The 18292-nt window shown below is 54.0% G+C and overlaps 1 protein-coding gene across 2 annotated transcripts in view; it reads left to right on the top strand.

The window, feature by feature from the left end:
- The window catches only part of TRIP13 (thyroid hormone receptor interactor 13), a 73956-nt gene that overhangs the window by 21828 nt on the left and 33836 nt on the right, over window positions 1-18292 (top strand). For both annotated transcript variants that reach the window (XM_061588478.1, XM_061588477.1), the window contains exon 7: window positions 10280-10335. In XM_061588478.1, the coding sequence (XP_061444462.1) occupies window positions 10280-10335 (56 nt within the window). The remainder of the gene's footprint in view (window positions 1-10279; window positions 10336-18292) is intronic.

Genomic DNA, 18292 nt, shown 5'->3' with positions numbered 1-18292 from the left:
TGACAGAGCGAAGGTTTTCCTGCCTCCCCACCCCTTATGAAGGAGGGAGGCGGTCGCAAAGCCTTGCGCTCCTTCGGAGAGATCCCCCTCCCTCCGCCTTTTTCTGTTCTTCCCTCCTTTGCCGTCTGCGAGCTCGAGGGGAGGGGGGTTCCTCCCTCTGAGGCACTGACGTCTCTATCCCGTGCGGGGGGGCCAGGTGAGTGGAAACTGGACACCGGCTTCTTTACGGGGCTGCTGGGCTGAGGAGGGGTTACGTATCCTCTTCTCTCCGACTCCTCTTCCATCTCCCCTCCCTGCTGCTCGAAAGGAGGCGTGAGAACTGGCAGGGCTGAATCCTCGGCCGTTGGAATCCCAAGGTCTCTTACTGCAGACATCTCTCTCTCCCCCCCCTCCTCTTCACTCCCTAGCTGCAACTCCTGGAATTCTAAATCCCCCTCCCCACACTCTCCCACATCGTCTTCAGGATCCCATTCCAAAGTCTCGACAGTATCTGTTGGCTTGTGTGTTGTTGTGTGAAACAGCATACATTACGTTGGAGTTAAGTTGAGCAAGAAAACGTCTTCAGAGCATGTTAAGAGTCTTTATTAAGACATTAAGGCCAGAGGCTTAAGAGTAAATACATGTAGAGATTCTTCAGTCACCCCCCCTTCTGGGACATCTCTCTCCATAGATGAACACAAAAGACAGCCTCTCAGCTCAGAGGCATAATTCAGAAGAGAAACAGCACATAGTCTCTGTTAGAACTTTCCCAGTCGTTATCAGATGGCTACCATAGCAACGACCCTGGCAGTCCGTTCCCAGACAGAGTATAGACATAACTCCCCCTTAACCACAGTTACGTCTTCACACTTGCAGGCTTCATGGAAAACTATTAGAGACAGTAATGCCTACTGGTCACCAGCCCAACAGTATCCCCCTCCCCAAGGCTTTCCTTCCTCCACCCCTCAGGTCTGGGTCTTTGGGGTTACTGCTGGTGAAAGTCCTGGACCAAGTCGGGGGCGTGGACGTCCTCCGCATTCTCCCACAACCTTTCTGCCGGGCCGTAGCCCACCCAGTGTATGAGATACTGCAGTCGATTTCTCCTCTTTCTGGAATCCAAGATACTTTCCACTTCGAACTCCGTCTGCCCGTCTATCGCTAGAGGGGCACCTGGTTGCACCTCTGTTCTGAGGGGGCTCGGGGGGTGTTCTTTAGTGAGTAGGGAGCGATGAAAAACTGGGTGCACCTTGAACGTGGGTGGCAGTTTCAACCGGTAGGCTACGGGGTTGATTTGCGCCTCCACCTCAAACGGACCCACCCTCCTGTCTTGTAATTTTCTGTACTTACCCGGCATGGGCAAGAACTGAGTTGATAACCAGACCTGTTCTCCTACTTGGATCGGGGCTCCCTCCTGGCGGTGCTGGTCCGCTACATGTTTGTAATTCTCATTGGTCTCGTCTAACTGGGCGCGCAATAGCTGTTGCATAGCCTGTAATTCCCAGACGAAATCCTTGGCCGCCGGCACCATCAGCATTTCACGGGAGCTAGGGAAGGCCTTCACTAGGGGTGAAGCCCATAGTTTGCGAAGAAGGGTGTTTGGCGTGTGCTGGAATGCAAGGCATTATTGTAGGCGAACTCTGCTAGGTGCAAGTAAGACTTCCAGTCATTTTGCTGATACGAGATATAGCAGCGTAAATACCCTTCCAGGATCGAGTTGAGGCGCTCTGTCTGCCCATTGGTCTGGGGGTGATGCGAGGATGACATCTTTAGCTCTGTGCCTAGCTGCTTCCACAGAGCTCTCCAGAACTTGGCGCTAAACTGAGTTCCTCGATCGGAAACTATGCTGTCGGGCAATCCGTGCAAGCGGTATACCTCTCTCACGAACAGTTTAGCCGTCTCTTCTGTGTTCGGTATTCCTGCGCACGGCAGGAAATGAGCCATCTTAGTTAGAGTGTCTACCACCACCAGGATAGTCGACATCCCTTGGGAGTCAGGGAGGTCTGTTATAAAGTCCATCGAAATTGCCTTCCAGGGGGCCTGCGGCGTGGGCAGGGGTTCAAGTAACCCAGCCGGTTTCCCGGGCGCATGCTTTGTCCTCAAACAGACTGGGGAGGTCTGGACGTAGTTCTCTATCTCTCTCCTCATTTGCGGCCACCAAAAATCCCTGGCGACCGTTTTGAAAATGCCAAAGTGGCCTGCAGCCGGGGAGTCGTGGCACTGCCTCAACACCCGGGTCCTTATCTCTCCAGGAGGCACATACCTCGCTGATCGGTAGCACAAGAGTCCATTGCTCTCGTGTAATCCGCTCTCCTTTTTGGCAGGTAGATCCAAGTCAGCCAGACATTGTTGCGCGTAAGGGTCTTTTGCTTGAGCCTCCTTAAGTTCCTTTTCCCAGGATTCTTCACACGCACCCGCAAACACTCTCTCCGGGGGGATGATGTATTGTTGAGCATTTGGGGCTTTCCCTTCCAAATATCCCGGCAGTCGGGAGAGAGCGTCAGCCCTCTGGTTCTTGGCTTGGGGGTAGTAAGTAATCCGGAAGTTAAACCTAGAGAAGAACTGTGCCCACCGTATTTGTCGCTGGTTCAACTTCCTGGCTGTCTGCAAGCTCTCAAGGTTCTTATGGTCCGATCTAACCTCAATTTGGTGTTGAGCCCCCTCCAGGTACTGTCTCCAGTGGGCGAATGCTTCTTTAATCGCAAGGAGCTCTTTTTCCAAAACAGTGTGATTTTGCTCGGGGTTCGTTAGCTTCCTCAAAAAGTATGCGCAGGGGCGCAGTCCCTCTCCTTCTTCTCCCTGTTGTAACAAAATTCCTCCGATGGCAAAGTCTGAGGCATTGCACTCCACTATATAGAGTTGCGTGGGGTCGGTGAACTTCAGGATCGGCTCTTCCGAGAAACGCTTCTTTAATTCCTCGAAGGCCTTCGTGGCCTCCGCCGTCCACCGGAATGCCTTCTTTCCCCATAGGCAGTCTGTCACTGGGGCCGTCAGCTTGGAGAAGCCTGGAATGAACTTCCGGTAATAGTTAGCGAATCCCAGGAAGCGTTGGACATCTTTCTTGGTCTTAGGCTGACCCCATTCCAACACACAGCTCACTTTCCCTGGATCCATCTCTATCCCCTCCAGGGAGATTCGGTATCCTAAGAAGTCTAAGGCAGTCAGTTCAAAGCCACACTTCTCGAGCTTTGCGTACAGGCTGTTCTCTCTCAGTCTCTGCAGCACTGTTTTTACATGCTGTTCGTGATCCTGTGGGTCTTTTGAAAATATCAAAATGTCATCCAGGTAAATGATTACGTAGGAGTCTAGGAGGTGCTGGAACACCTGGTTCATGAACTTCTGGAACACTCCGGGAGAGACGGACAACCCGAATGGCATCACTAAGTATTCAAACTGACCCTGCAAGGTAAGAAAAGCAGTTTTCCACTCGTCTCCCTGTTTCATTCGCACCAGGTTGTATGCTCCTCTCAGATCCAGCTTGGTAAAAACCTTGGCCGATCGCAACCGATCTAACAACTCCGGAATGAGGGGCAGGGGGTAGCTGTTCGGTATAGTGATTTGATTTAATGTGCGGTAGTCATGGCACGGCCGGAGCTCTCCTCCTTTTTTCCTGACGAACAGCAAAGGCACTGCTGCAGGTGACTGCGAGGGTCGAATGAACCCTCGCTTCAGGTTCTTCTCCAGGAACTCCCGTTGTGCCGCTTTCTCTGTCTCCGTGAGTGAGTAAATTCTCCCTGCCGGGATGCTAGCGCCCGGGACGAGGTCTATGGCGCAGTCGTATGGGCGATGTGTAGGTAGGTTCTCCACTTCCTGCTCATCGAACACGTCCTGGAATTCTTTATACTTCTCTGGCAACACCACTCCCTCGGGGCTTTGTTCGGCCCCGGCCAGAATGGCTCCTGTTGTCGGGGGTTGGCAATTCTCATGGCAATACTGGGAAGTAAACACCACCACCGCTTCCTCCCAATGGATCTGAGGCCCATGCTTTGCCAACCACGGCATCCCCAGGATCGCTGAGAAACTTGAGAGATGAGACACATAGAACGAAATAGTCTCTGTATGCCCTGGGATTTCCATCTCCAATTCTTGAGTCGCGTGTGTCACACCCCCGGACTTCAAAGGCCTTCCGTCAATGGTCTCCACAGCTAAAGGCTTTTCCAGCTCCCAGGTGGGGATCGCATAGTGAGCCACTAATTCTGCATCCATAAAACAAGTGGATGCCCCACTGTCTATCATGGCTTCTGTCTTAAAACTTTCCCCCTTGGGCATCGTAATTCGAACAGGCAATATCAGGACCCCCCGTGAGGGGGGTTGTGCCACTGCAGGCCCTTTGATAATAGCGGCCCCCAGTCCTCCAGCCTCTTCGAGAGCTGGGTTGTTCAGTTTTCCGACAGCTTGGGCTTCCCCACCTTCGCCTCGCAATTCCGGGCTAGATGCCCAGGTTTAGCGCAATACAGACAGAGATTCTCTCGCCTCTGCCTCTCCTTCTCCTCGTCCGTCAGGCGCTGTCGAAACCCCCCCAGCTGCATGGGTTCCTCTCCACTTGGGGACGGGGGTGTCGGTCCTGGCGCGTTGCGGCTTCGGGGTGCTGGTATGGGAACAGGGTATCGAGGCGCCTCATGTTTTTTCTCCAGTCATCGTCCCTCCAGCCGGTGGTCTATCTGCAGGCACACACGGATCAGGTCTCTCAGAGTGTCTGGGGGTGTCATTCGGGCCACTTCATCTAGGATTTCTGTGCTCAGTCCACTTTGGTACAAATACATGTGCGCGGGATCATTATAGTCGGTCTCTTGGGCCAGGAGTTTGAATGTATTGGTGTAGCTCGCCACTGATTGTCTCCCCTGTCGAAGCGCGCCCAGCTTCCTCGCCGCTGTCTCCTTCCTCTGGGGGTCCTGGAACATCTCCCCCATGGCGGTCTTGAACCCAACGTATACTCCCAGTAGCGGGTCAGCCCTGATTTGGTAGGGGGTTGCCCACTTCGCAGCCTCTCCTTCCAAGAGGCTAATGACGAAGGTCACCTTAGCTTCGTCCGTCGGGAAGTCCGCCCGGCGCACCTGCATGTAAAGTTCACATTGGGCCAGGAACGTGGCAAACTGATCACTCTGTCCAGCATACCTCGCAGGTAATCCTACAGCAGTCTTGACTGGAGCTGCAGCGGCACCAGGAGGCGCTACCTGGAGCTGGACGACCGCCGCCCTCAAGGCTTGGTTGTCAGCCTGCAGGGTCTGCGTCGCGGTCCGAAGGTTCTGATTCTCTGCTTGTAGAGCTAGGAAGTTCATCTGCAGCGCCAGCATGGTTAACGAGCAAAGTCAAGGAAGCTCTTAGAGGCAAAAAGTCTTCCTTCAGAAAATGGAAGTCTTGTCCGAATGAAGAAAATAAAAAAGAACACAAACTCTGGCAAAAGAAATGCAAGAAGACAATAAGGGATGCTAAAAAAGAATTTGAGGAGCACATTGCTAAGAACATAAAAACCAACAACAAAAAATTCTATAAATACATTCAAAGCAGGAGACCATCTAGGGAGGCGATTGGACCCTTGGATGATAAGGGAGTCAAAGGTGTACTAAAGAACGATAAGGAGATTGCAGAGAAGCTAAATGAATTCTTTGCATCTGTCTTCACAGTGGAAGATATAGGGCAGATCGCTGAACCTGAACTAACATTTGCAGGAAGGGATTCTGAGGAACTAAGACAAATAGTGGTAACAAGAGAGGAAGTTCTAAGCTTAATGGACAATATAAAAACTGACAAATCACCGGGCCCGGATGGCATCCACCCAAGAGTTCTCAAAGAACTCAAAGGTGAAATTGCTGATCTGCTAACTAAAATATGTAACTTGTCCCTCGGGTCCTCCTCCGTGCCTGAGGACTGGAAAGTGGCAAATGTAACACCAATCTTCAAAAAGGGATCCAGAGGGGATCCCGGAAATTACAGGCCAGTTAGCTTAATTTCTGTCCCTGGAAAACTGGTAGAAAGTATTATTAAAGCTAGATTAACCAAGCACATAGAAGAACAAGCCTTGCTGAAGCAGAGCCAGCATGGCTTCTGCAAGGGAAAGTCCTGTCTCAGTAACCTATTAGAATTCTTTGAGAGTGTCAACAAGCATATAGATAGAGGTGATCCAGTGGACATAGTGTACTTAGACTTTCAAAAAGCGTTTGACAAGGTACCTCACCAAAGGCTTCTGAGGAAGCTTAGCAGTCATGGAATAAGAGGAGAGGTCCTCTTGTGGATAAGGAATTGGTTAAGAAGCAGAAAGCAGAGAGTAGGAATCAACGGACAGTTCTCCCAATGGAGGGCTGTAGAAAGTGGAGTCCCTCAAGGATCGGTATTGGGACCTGTACTTTTCAACTTGTTCATTAATGACCTAGAATTAGGAGTGAGTAGTGAAGTGGCCAAGTTTGCTGACGACACTAAATTGTTCAGGGTTGTTAAAACAAAAAGGGATTGCGAAGAGCTCCAAAAAGACCTCTCCAAACTGAGTGAATGGGTAGAAAAATGGCAAATGCAATTCAATATAAACAAGTGTAAAATTATGCATATTGGAGCAAAAAATCTTAATTTCATATATACGCTCATGGGGTCTGAACTGGCGGTGACCGACCAGGAGAGAGACCTCGGGGTTGTAGTGGACAGCACGATGAAAATGTCGACCCAGTGTGCGGCAGCTGTGAAAAAGGCAAATTCCATGCTAGCGATAATTAGGAAAGGTATTGAAAATAAACCGGCCGATATCATAATGCCGTTGTATAAATCTATGGTGCGGCCGCATTTGGAATACTGTGTACAGTTCTGGTCGCCTCATCTCAAAAAGGATATTATAGAGTTGGAAAAGGTTCAGAAGAGGGCAACCAGAATGATCAAGGGGATGGAGCGACTCCCTTACGAGGAAAGGTTGCAGCATTTGGGGCTTTTTAGTTTAGAGAAAAGGCGGGTCAGAGGAGACATGATAGAAGTGTATAAAATTATGCATGGCATTGAGAAAGTGGATAGAGAAAAGTTCTTCTCCCTCTCTCATAATACTAGAACTCGTGGACATTCAAAGAAGCTGAATGTTGGAAGATTCAGGACAGACAAAAGGAAGTACTTCTTTACTCAGCGCATAGTTAAACTATGGAATTTGCTCCCACAAGATGCAGTAATGGCCACCAGCTTGGATGGCTTTAAAAGAAGATTAGACAAATTCATGGAGGACAGGGCTATCAATGGCTACTAGCCATGATGGCTGTGCTCTGCCACCCTAGTCAGAGGCAGCATGCTTCTGAAAACCAGTTGCCGGAAGCCTCAGGAGGGGAGAGTGTTCTTGCACTCGGGTCCTGCTTGCGGGCTTCCCCCAGGCACCTGGTTGGCCACTGTGAGAACAGAATGCTGGACTAGATGGGCCACTGGCCTGATCCAGCAGGCTCTTCTTACGTTCTTATGCCTGTAAATCCGCTTGCAACGACTCAAGGGAGATCCTTCCTGCAGCTCCCAGATCCATCTTGTATTCGGCAAGTTGCTGAGGGCTTGAGGGATCAGAAAGTCGCTCTGTCAAGCTCTCGTGCCCAGGGTGAGAGGCAATAACGGAACTCTGGGATGTGATTAATTCTTTCTTTATTAAGGAAGTTTCCACATTGAATTTACTGCGCTTCATGCAAGCCTCTAATCTAACTCACTAGATTCCCTAAGTGCCTATTCCTGCAGCATTGAAAGCAAGTTGACAGAGCGAAGTTTTTCCTGCCTCCCCACCCCTTATGAAGGAGGGAGGCGGTCGCGAAGCCTTGCGCTCCTTCGGAGAGATCCCCCTCCCTCCGCCTTTTTCTGTTCCTCCCTCCTTTGCCGTCTGCGAGCTCGAGGGGAGGAGGGTTCCTCCCTGTGAGGCACTGACGTCTCTATCCCGTGCGGGGGGCCGGGTGAGTGGAAACTGGACACCGGCTTCTTTACGGGGCTGCTGGGCTGAGGAGGGGTTACGTATTCTCTCCGACTCCTCTTCCATCTCCCCTCCCTGCTGCTCGAAAGGAGGCGTGAGAACTGGCAGGGCTGAATCCTCGGCCGTTGGAATCCCAAGGTCTCTTACTGCAGACATCTCTCTCTCTCCTCCCTCCTCTTCACTCCCTAGCTGCAACTCCTGGAATTCTAAATCCCCCTCCCCACTCTCTCCCACATTGTCTTCAGGATCCCGTTCCAAAGTCTCGACAGAGAGCGAGAGTGTGCGCGTGAGAGAGAGAGTGTGCGCGTGAGAGAGAGAGTGTGTGCGCGTGAGAGAGTGCGCGTGAGAGAGTGCGCGTGAGAGAGTGCGCGTGAGAGAGTGTGCGCGTGAGAGAGTGTGCGCGTGAGAGAGTGTGCGCGCGTGAGAGAGAGTGTGCGCGTGAGAGAGAGAGTGTGCGCGTGAGAGAGAGAGTGTGCGCGCGTGAGAGTGTGCGCGCGTGAGAGTGTGCGCGCGTGAGAGAGTGTGCGCGCGTGAGTGTGCGCGCGTGAGTGTGCGCGCGTGAGAGTGTGTGCGCGCGTGAGAGTGTGTGCGCGCGTGAGAGTGTGTGCGCGTGAGAGAGAGAGAGAGTGTGCGCGCGCGCGAGAGGGTGTGCGCGCGCGAGAGAGGGTGTGCGCGCGCGCGCGAGAGGGTGTGCGCGCGCGCGCGAGAGGGTGTGCGCGCGAGAGAGAGAGAGTGTGCGCGCGTGTGAGAGTGTGCGCGCGCGCGCGAGAGAGAGAGCGCGCGCGCGAGAGAGAGAGAGTGCGCCCGCGCGCGCGAGAGAGAGTGCGCGCGCGCGAGAGAGAGAGTGCGCGCGCGCGAGAGAGAGAGTGCGCGCGCGAGAGAGAGAGAGTGCGCGCGCGCGCGAGAGAGAGTGCGCGCGCGCGCGAGAGAGAGTGCGCGCGCGAGCGAGAGAGAGTGCGCGCGCGAGCGAGAGAGAGTGCGCGCGCGCGCGAGAGAGAGTGCGCGCGCGCGAGAGAGAGTGCGCGCGCGCGAGAGAGAGTGCGCGCGCGCGAGAGAGAGTGCGCGCGCGCGAGAGAGAGTGCGCGCGCGAGAGAGAGTGCGCGCGCGCGCGAGAGAGAGAGAGAGTGCGCGCGCGAGAGAGAGTGTGCGCGCGCGCGAGAGAGAGTGTGCGCGCGTGCGAGAGAGAGTGTGCGCGCGCGCGCGTGTAGAGAGAGCGCGCGCGCGCGTGTAGAGAGAGCGCGCGCGAGAGAGAGTGTGTGTAGAGAGCGCGCGAGAGAGTGTGTGTAGAGAGCGCGCGCGAGAGAGTGTGTAGAGAGAGCGCGCGCGCGAGAGAGAGTGTGTAGAGAGAGCGCGCGCGCGAGAGTGTGTGTAGAGAGCGCGCGCGCGAAAGAGTGTGTAGAGAGCGCGCGCGCGAGAGAGAGAGTGTAGAGAGCGCGCGCGCGAGAGAGAGAGAGTGTAGAGAGCGCGTGCGCGCGAGAGAGTGTAGAGAGCGCGTGCGCGCGCGAGAGTGTAGAGAGCGCGTGCGCGCGCGAGAGTGTAGAGAGCGCGTGCGCGCGCGAGAGTAGAGAGAGCGCGCGAGCGCGAGAGAGAGAGTAGAGAGCGCGCGCGCGCGAGTGAGAGAGTAGAGCGCGCGCGCGAGAGAGAGAGAGAGTAGAGCGCGCGCGCGAGAGAGAGAGAGTAGAGCGCGCGCGCGAGAGAGAGTAGAGCGCGCGCGCGAGAGAGAGTAGAGAGCGCGCGCGAGAGAGAGAGAGTAGAGAGCGCGCGCGCGAGAGAGAGAGAGAGTAGAGAGCGCGCGCGCGAGAGAGAGAGAGTAGAGAGCGCGCGCGCGAGAGAGAGAGAGTAGAGAGCGCGCGCGAGAGAGAGAGAGAGAGTAGAGAGCGCGCGCGCGAGAGAGAGAGAGAGTAGAGAGCGCGCGCGCGCGAGAGAGAGTAGAGAGCGCGCGCGCGAGAGAGAGTAGAGAGCGCGCGCGCGAGAGAGAGTAGAGAGCGCGCGCGCGAGAGAGAGAGAGTAGAGAGCGCGCGCGAGAGAGAGAGTAGAGAGAGCGCGCGCGAGAGAGAGAGTAGAGAGCGCGCGCGCGCGAGAGAGAGAGTAGAGAGCGCGCGCGAGAGAGAGTAGAGAGCGCGCGCGCGAGAGAGAGTAGAGAGCGTGCGCGCGAGATAGAGAGTGTAGAGAGAGCGCGCGAGAGAGAGTGTAGAGAGAGCGCGCACGCGAGAGAGTGTAGAGAGAGAGCGCGCGTGCGAGAGAGAGAGAGAGAGAGTGCAGCATTCATTTATTAAGTTGAAAACAAAGTTAGTATAATTCATTAAATAGCGAATAAACTGCTGAGTTTCAAAATTATATTTTGATTTGTATAGCTATGTATTTGAAATAATATGTCATGATGGTGTGTTTCAGTTGAATTCCATGGTCTATGGGAGAGCCTTATTTATGATGCTGAGATAAAATCAGATGTAAGTTGAAAGTGTTACATTTTTATCTGATATATAATTAGTTTTCCATTTACTATACTAGATTAATGATCCGTTTTCACTCAGCCTACTGCCGGGTTCAGAAGCAGTTTAGAGTGGCTGGTTTGGACATAATGCTAAACCGTATGAGCCTAACCTCACCTTACCTCTTCTGGTGGGATCGCAAGGGTTTGACAGCTTTCACTTCAATTTTTGATTAACTGCAGGTTGTCATTTCGTCTGAACCTAGCCAAACTGTGGATAATCGTAACCATTGTTTGTGACTTTGGCTTGTTTTCGCTAATCCTAGTTAAGATTAACCACAGTTTAGAGTTTGGATGAAACAGCTTTTCAAAACATCTTGAGTATAACTGCATAGATCAGGCTGATTTGTTACCTTAAAACTCAAGAATTCCTCCCTTGACTGGTTGGTGAATCGGGCAGTTAATGTTGCTGCAGCAAACTGAGGAGGCGTAAGTAAGCATTGCTTATTTTCCTATGGCTGAGGAGTATATCCTTGACTGGGTGGCTCCTCCCACTCCAAGAGGCAGGACTATGCAAAGCAGGTTTGTGGCATGCCCTTTGTGAAGGAGAGAACATACCTTTGCTGTCTACTTCCTGCCTTATTTCAGTAGACAGGCTTAGGCTACCTGCCAGATATACTATTACACATCTATCTATATTTTTCAGAGCTATTTCTCTCTTGGCCCTGCTCATTCTGAAAACTTGCTCCTGCGCTCACAAGTAGACCAGCTGCTGTTGGCCGTCCAAGGCTTGCAAACCCAGCTAGCAGCAGCCCCACCCCCTCTCCCTACAGGGAGAGCCAAGTGCCCTGTGACTCTCCCAGAGAAATTTACTGGGGCTTCCGACCAGCTCTCAGCCTTCTTGGCCCAGGCCCAGCTCTTCATGGAGTTACGCCCAGAGGCCTTCCCAGATGATAAGACCCGGGTGGGATTCTTGATTAACCTCTGCACCGGGGCGGCAGCTAGATGGGCCACGCCCCTGCTCCTCGAGCGGAGCCCCGTGCTCAACGACCTAGCCGCCTTCACCAGAGAATTGAAGGCTATGTTCGAGGACCCAGTGCAATCTGCCACAGCCAACCGTCGGATACGCAGGCTGCGGCAAGGCCGACGCCCCTTGGGGGAATATGTAACAGACTTTCGTCTATTGCAACAAACCCTGGGCTGGAACGAAGCCACTCTCATGGACCAGTTTCAGGAGGGGCTGTCGGATGAGCTCCTGGATGAGCTAGCTAGGGTGGAGCGCCCTGGAACCCTGCAAGCCCTCATACGCCTGTGTCTCCAGATTGACGGGAGGCTGGAAAGCAGGCGTGCTACCAACCGACCCCGGCCAGTCTACAGAGTATCAGCCCCAGTGGCTGGGCCCTTGGAGCCTGTCGGCAAGGACCCTACACCCCCGGCAGAACCGATGCAGCTGGGAGGGGCTCGGCCACGTCTCTCTGCGGCCGAAAAGCTGAGACGCCGGCAACAGGGCCTCTGCCTGTATTGCGGGACCCCGGGACATTTTGCAGCCCAGTGTTCCGCGAAACGACCCACAGCCCCTGCCTTGGGAAACGCCCATGCCCCGGCCTTCACAGGCCCCTGAGCCGGGGCAACCTCATGGTTCAAGGGGCCCGCCACCTCAGTTCCTCACCGCCCAAGCATCTGACCGTGTTGATCGCACTGACAGTCCCCTACAAGTACCCGCCATGCTGGACTCAGGATCCACCAGCAATTTTATGGACGTGTCCTTTGCCAAGCTCCACCGGGTTCCTAGTCAACCCATTCACCGCCCCCTCCTGGTGGAGACTATTGATGGCCGGCTTCTCGCCTCGGGCCCTGTAGTACAGGAGACAGTGCCGTTCGACATGGCCCTGGGTGAGCACGAGGAAAGCCTCCAGTTCTACCTGGCTGCCGCACCCCACTTCCCGGTCGTGCTGGGCCTGGCATGGCTCCAGCGGCATGACCCCATCATCCAGTGGTCCACGGGCCGACTGACCCTCGGATCCCCCCATTGCCAAGCCAACTGCTGGAGGCCGAAGGAGCGCATCCTGATGACCCAGGAGGCAAGCTCCGTGCCCGAGGCCTTACCGGAACAGTACCGGGAGTTCGCGGATGTGTTTGGGAAGCAAGAGGCAGACCAGTTGCCGCCCCATCGTCCTTACGACTGTCCCATTGATCTGCTCCCCGGAGCCAAGATTCCCGTGGGCCGGCTTTATTTCCTGTCAGAACCCGAACTGGCAGCCCTCAGAGAGTTCCTCGACAAGAACCTGCGCCGAGGGTTCATTCGCCCTTCCACGTCCCCTGCAGCCGCCCCTGTCCTCTTTGTCAAAAAGAAATGTGGGGAACTCCGGCTGTGCAATGACTACCGCGCCCTCAACCAGATTACAGTTCGGAATCGCTACCCTCTGCCCCTGATCCCAGAACTGTTAGAGCGGCTGCAGGGCGTTCGCATTTTCACCAAACTAGACCTGAGAGGGGCCTACAACCTGGTGCGTATGCGGGAGGGCGATGAGTGGAAGACGGCCTTCCGCACCCGTTATGGGCACTTTGAGTACACTGTGATGCCGTTTGGCTTGTGCAACGCTCCTGCCGTCTTCCAGCACTTCATGAACGACGTCTTCCGGGACCTCCTAGACCGCTTCCTGGTGATCTACTTGGATGACATCATGATCTACTCGCGGAACCCCTCGGAACATAAGGAGCACGTTCGAGCGGTGCTGCAGCGCCTGCAGGAGCACCGCCTCTTCGCCAAGCTCGAAAAATGCGCCTTTGACGTCACGACCGTGGATTTCCTAGGCCATCGGATCTCGCCCTCGGGTATCCAGATGGACCCCGCCAAAATTGAGACCATCCTCCACTGGGCCGCTCCACGAAGCCCCAAAGATGTGCAGCGCTTCTTGGGCTTCGCCAACTATTACCGCCGGTTCATCTCCCACTTCTCCGAACTCACCACGCCCATCTCAGACCTGCTTCGAGGCAAAGAGAAGTTTGTTTGGACCGAGGCCGCTCAACAGGCCTTCCGGCGCCTCCAACACGCCTTTACATCTGAACCCATCCTCCAGCAACCCGACCCTACCCGACCTTACATAGTGGAGGCCGATGCATCGGATAAGACAGTGGTAGCGGTCCTACTTCAGCCGGTGGGGAGCAAGCAGTCCCTGCTCCCCTGTGCGTTCCACTCCCGGAAACTCAACGCTTCGGAACAGAACTACACCATTTGGGAGAAGGAGTTACTGGCCATCAAAGTAGCCTTCGAGACCTGGCGTCATCTCCTGGAAGGGGCATGCCATCCGGTCCAGGTACGAACAGACCACTGAAACCTGGAGCACCTGCAAAGCGCCCGATGGCTGAACCAACGCCAGATCCGGTGGTCCCTGTTTTTCTCCCGGTTCCAGTTCACGGTCACCTACCTCCCTGGCCGCCGAAACACCCTAGCAGACACGCTCTCTCGCAAGCCAGAATACCAAGCCGAGCAGGTCGATCGCCCCCTTCGCCCAATTCTTCGCCCAGAGAACTTCGCCGCTACCCACCAGCCACAACCCCTCCTGGACCGGGTGCAGGAACAGCAGCAAAAGGACCCCTACGCCCTGGCCCAGCAGCGAGAGCTCCAGTCAGGGATGCCCGCCCGGGACAGCCCCTTTTCCTTGCAGCAGGGCCTCTTGTATCACCGGAACCGGTTGTACGTTCCCCCGGGAGCTCTGCGGGGAGAGGTGCTCCACCTCTGCCATGACAGCCAGCTGGCAGGGCATTTTGGAACGTAGAAAACCCTCCACCTGGTCCTACGGGATTTCTGGTGGCCACGGGTCCAAGCGGACGTCAAGGACTATGTAGCGGCCTGTGATACCTGCCAGCGAGCCCATAGCCACCCCGGCAAGCCCCCGGGGCTCCTGCTCCCACTGCCTACCCCCCCGGGCCCTGGCGCTCAGTCTCCCTGGATTTTATCACGGACTTACCGGCCTCCCGGGGAATGACCACCATCCTCGTAGTCGTAGACCTGTTCACCAAGATGGCCCATTTCCTCCCCTGTGCCGGCCTACCCTCTGCCCCAGAAACTGCGCAACTGTTCTTGACCCAGGTTTTCTGGTTACACGGCCTCCCCGACCACCTGATCTCTGACCGAGGAGCCCAGTTCACCGTCCGGTTCTGGCAGGCCCTGTTTCGGGCCCTGGACGTCCAGATCCGCTTGTCCTCCGCCCACCACCCTCAATCAGATGGACAAACAGAACGTACCAACGCCACCGTCGAACAATACCTGCGGTGTTACACCTGCTTCCAACAGGACAATTGGGTGGATCTGTTACCGCTGGCGGAGTTCGCGTATAATAACTCCGTGCATGCCTCCACGCGCCAGACCCCGTTCTTTGCCTCCTACGGCTACCACCCCCGATTCTTCCCCTCAGTGCGACCCCCGTCGCCGGTCTCCCGCCGCAGATGTCATGCTGCAGGAGTTGCAAGCCCTGCAGGCAGTCCTGAAGGAGCAGCTGGAGCAGGCCAAGGACGCGTATAAGCGCTTTGCTGACCGCCACCGCCCACCAGGCTCGCCGCTGAAGGTAGGCGAACGGGTATGGCTCTCAACCAAATTCCTGCGTTCGCAACGGCCGTCTCACAAGCTGGAGGCTCGGAATGCAGGTCCCTTCCGGATCACCCAGCAAATTAACCCGGTGGCGTTCCGGTTCCAACTCCCTGCCTCCTTCCGCATTCACCCTGTCTTCCATAGATCACTGCTGACTCCCGCTCTCCCGCCTCACCCCTTGAGTAGTAAACCGCCGCCCCCGCCACTGATACAAGTCAACGGGGAAGAGGAATTCGAAGTGGCGCAGATCCTGGACTCCCGGAGGCATCGGGGCTGCCTCCAGTACCTCATAGACTGGCAGGGGTACGGCCCTGAGGAACGCTCATGGGAAGATGCGGCGCAGGTGCATGCCCCTCGTCTGGTCCGGCGCTTCCACCAGCGCTACCCGGATAAGCCGGGCCCCGGCGGGAGGCGGAGGTTTGGTCGTGGGGCGGGGGATAGTGTCATGGCCCCGTCAGAGGACTCCTCAGATGAGGACGACTCGGGAGTAACAGCAGCAGACCCAGGAGCATCTGGAAACACGGAGGAGCCTCCTGAGAATCCAGCTCCTTCTGCCCCTCAGCTGCAGAGCACCCCAGGGACAGCAGAGGCCCTGCAGCCAGACACAGACAGTGAACAGGATACTTCCCCCTCACCTGCAGAACGTAGACAGCAGAAGGTCAGGCAGAAGAGAGGCAGGCCTGTCTCCTTAAGGCCCAAACACTGAGGGCTCACACCTGCTGTCCATCCTGCTCTTTATAAGGCACACCTTGGCTGCAGCTTGTTGCTGACTGCAACGTCAGGCGTGGCTTCGTGTAGACCTAGTTTCCCTGCAGCATCTCTTTGACTGACCCCTTGGCAATTGATCCCGGACCTCTACTGACCTCGCTTCTGGACTTCTGACTCGGCAAGTACGCTTCGGATAGGCCTGGCAGATTTACAACCCGACTGCTGGCTAAGGACTTTCCTTCCCTGCCAGAGACCCAGGAATTTCCAGCCCCCCCTGACACTGCTGATGCAGTGTAGAGCTGACAACCACTCTCACTGGAGCTCCTTGGGATTTCCTGGAAACCATGGCTTCCTGGGAACTGCGCCTTAGTAATACTGAGCCCACCCATGTAGCCGGTCATACTCTTGACCTTGTATTTGTCCCGGGAGGGGAGGGTAGTGTGCTGAAGTTAGGGGCTAATTCTTTTATCCCTGTGTCATGGTCAGACCACTATCTGGTAAAGATGGATCTCTCGATGCCGCATGCCCTCCGCAGGGGTAAAGGTCCTATTAGAATGGTCTGCCCCAGGCGCCTGATGGATCCAGATGGTTTCCTGACAGCACTTGGGGAATTGGAACCTGCTGAAGGTCGCCCAGTCGATGCCGTGGTGATGGAGTGGAATGAGAGGATCGCCGGGGCGTTAGACCGAGTGGCTCCGAAACGTCCTCTCCCCCTGAACAGAACTCAAGTAGCACCATGGTACACACCACGGTTGCGTACTAGATCAGCCACACAAGGCCTTCTCTCAATCCCGCCAACCAAAACAGCTAGGTTGGTGGGTACTAGGGAGAGGGCCTTTTCTGTGGTGGCCCCCACTCTCTGGAACTCCCTCCCATGTGATCTTCGACATGCCCCTTCCCTAGATGTATTCCGCAAGGCCCTGAAGACGTGGCTATTCCAGCAAGCCTTTGAGGTCATTGGGTAAATCACCATAATTCTGTCATTTATTGTATGTTGTTAATATAATTGCTTTTATATATATTGATGACTGTCCAGTATTTTACCTATTGTTATTAATGTGATTACATCTGTTATTATTGTATTTTATCTCTTTTAATGTACGTTGCCTAGAGTGGCTAATTGCCAGATAGGCGACAAACAAATTAAATATTATTATTATTATTATTATCTGTGTTTGGGATAAAAGGACAATATCATCAGCGTACAGTAGGCAGGAAATATGTCTCCTCACCAGAATGGGGGGGTGGGAATTTACTGCCAATAGATGTTTCACCAATGAATTAATGTAAAAATTAAATAAAGAGGGTGCTAAGACACAACCCTGTTTCACTCCGTTAAAAGATGGAATCCGCACAGACAAATGTCCAGCCTGATTGCACCTTACCCTTAACCAGGTCTTCTCGTGCAAACAGCAAATTAAACAGAGCAGACGTCTATCAATATTTGTGTCCATCAGTTTCGCCCACAATCTCTCCCGGGATATTACATCAAAAGCTGATTTAAGGTCTATAAAGGCGGTGAAAAATGCCTCCCCCCTTTACGTGAAGAATATTTTTCAGCCAAATGCTGGAGGACAAGACCCTGGTCCACAGTGGAGCGACCCAATCTAAAACCGGCTTGTTCATCGGCCAAGATGTTTTCATCCTCCATCCAAGAGGTTAGCTTCTCTAAAAGATGGCTTGCATAAAGTTTACTGATGACACTGAGGAGGCCAATAGGTCTATAATTCGATGGGTCCGTTATTTTACCCTTCTTATAGAGGGGGACAACAATAGCCATCCACCAGTCATCGGGAATGGAGACTGATTGATCTATAGCCGCGAACAAAGCTGCTACTATAGGCGCCCACCAATCTAGATGTTTTTTAAGGAGTTCCGGTGTTACACAAAAATGGTTCTTTGCATCTGGAGGAAGCTCCAAAACACACACCAGATGGGAGACCAAAGTATAAGTCAACACCTTTATTGATTACCCATAGCTTTTGCAAAAGGAGACTAGGTTCTTTGGCTCATGCCTGAGAACCAGTCTAAAGCATGATTACACAGTTACAAGTTATATATGCTCTGAAGCCCTCCTAACACAGCCCCTCCCGTCTTGTCAGTAACTTTCCAGGTTTCTCCATTGCCTTGCATTGAGCCAACGCCCTGGCTTTGGTCATCAGTGTTTTTCGCTCATCCGTCCTGTCTCTGCTTTCTCCAGTTGACGCAATGCATTCCAACCACTATCTACTTGAATAATATCCCGTTACATGGACAAGCTGACATTTAAGCATCAAGCACGAAATGAACATTTAGCAACCACAGGCACCTTAGGAAATTTGTTTTTCTGGTTCTATGTTATATCAGGTTAACACATTCTATACTGTATCACATTAACACTACATACACTACAATTCCCAAGCTGTGTCTAATTTCACTACACCGGGGGGATATTGTCAACACCAGGCCCCTTGCCTGTCTTTAATTTATTAATAAGTGCGGCAATCTCACAAATGGAGACCGGAGGCCAGCTGGGTAGCATATTAAAATCATCCCACGGTGAACTATCAGCTTTGTGGCTCTTGGCAAAGATGCCAGCAAAGTATGATTCCCATTCACCGGCCAGTATATGATATTCAATACACGACGGGACGGACGGGCACCCCCTTGAAACCAGCCTCCAGAACCTTCCTGAATC

This window comes from Rhineura floridana, chromosome 11 (genome assembly GCF_030035675.1).
Source record: "Rhineura floridana isolate rRhiFlo1 chromosome 11, rRhiFlo1.hap2, whole genome shotgun sequence".
Classification (NCBI taxonomy): Eukaryota; Metazoa; Chordata; class Lepidosauria; order Squamata; family Rhineuridae; genus Rhineura; species Rhineura floridana.
Note: the sequence above shows the minus strand (reverse complement) of the source record. Positions and strands in the feature narration are given on the sequence as shown.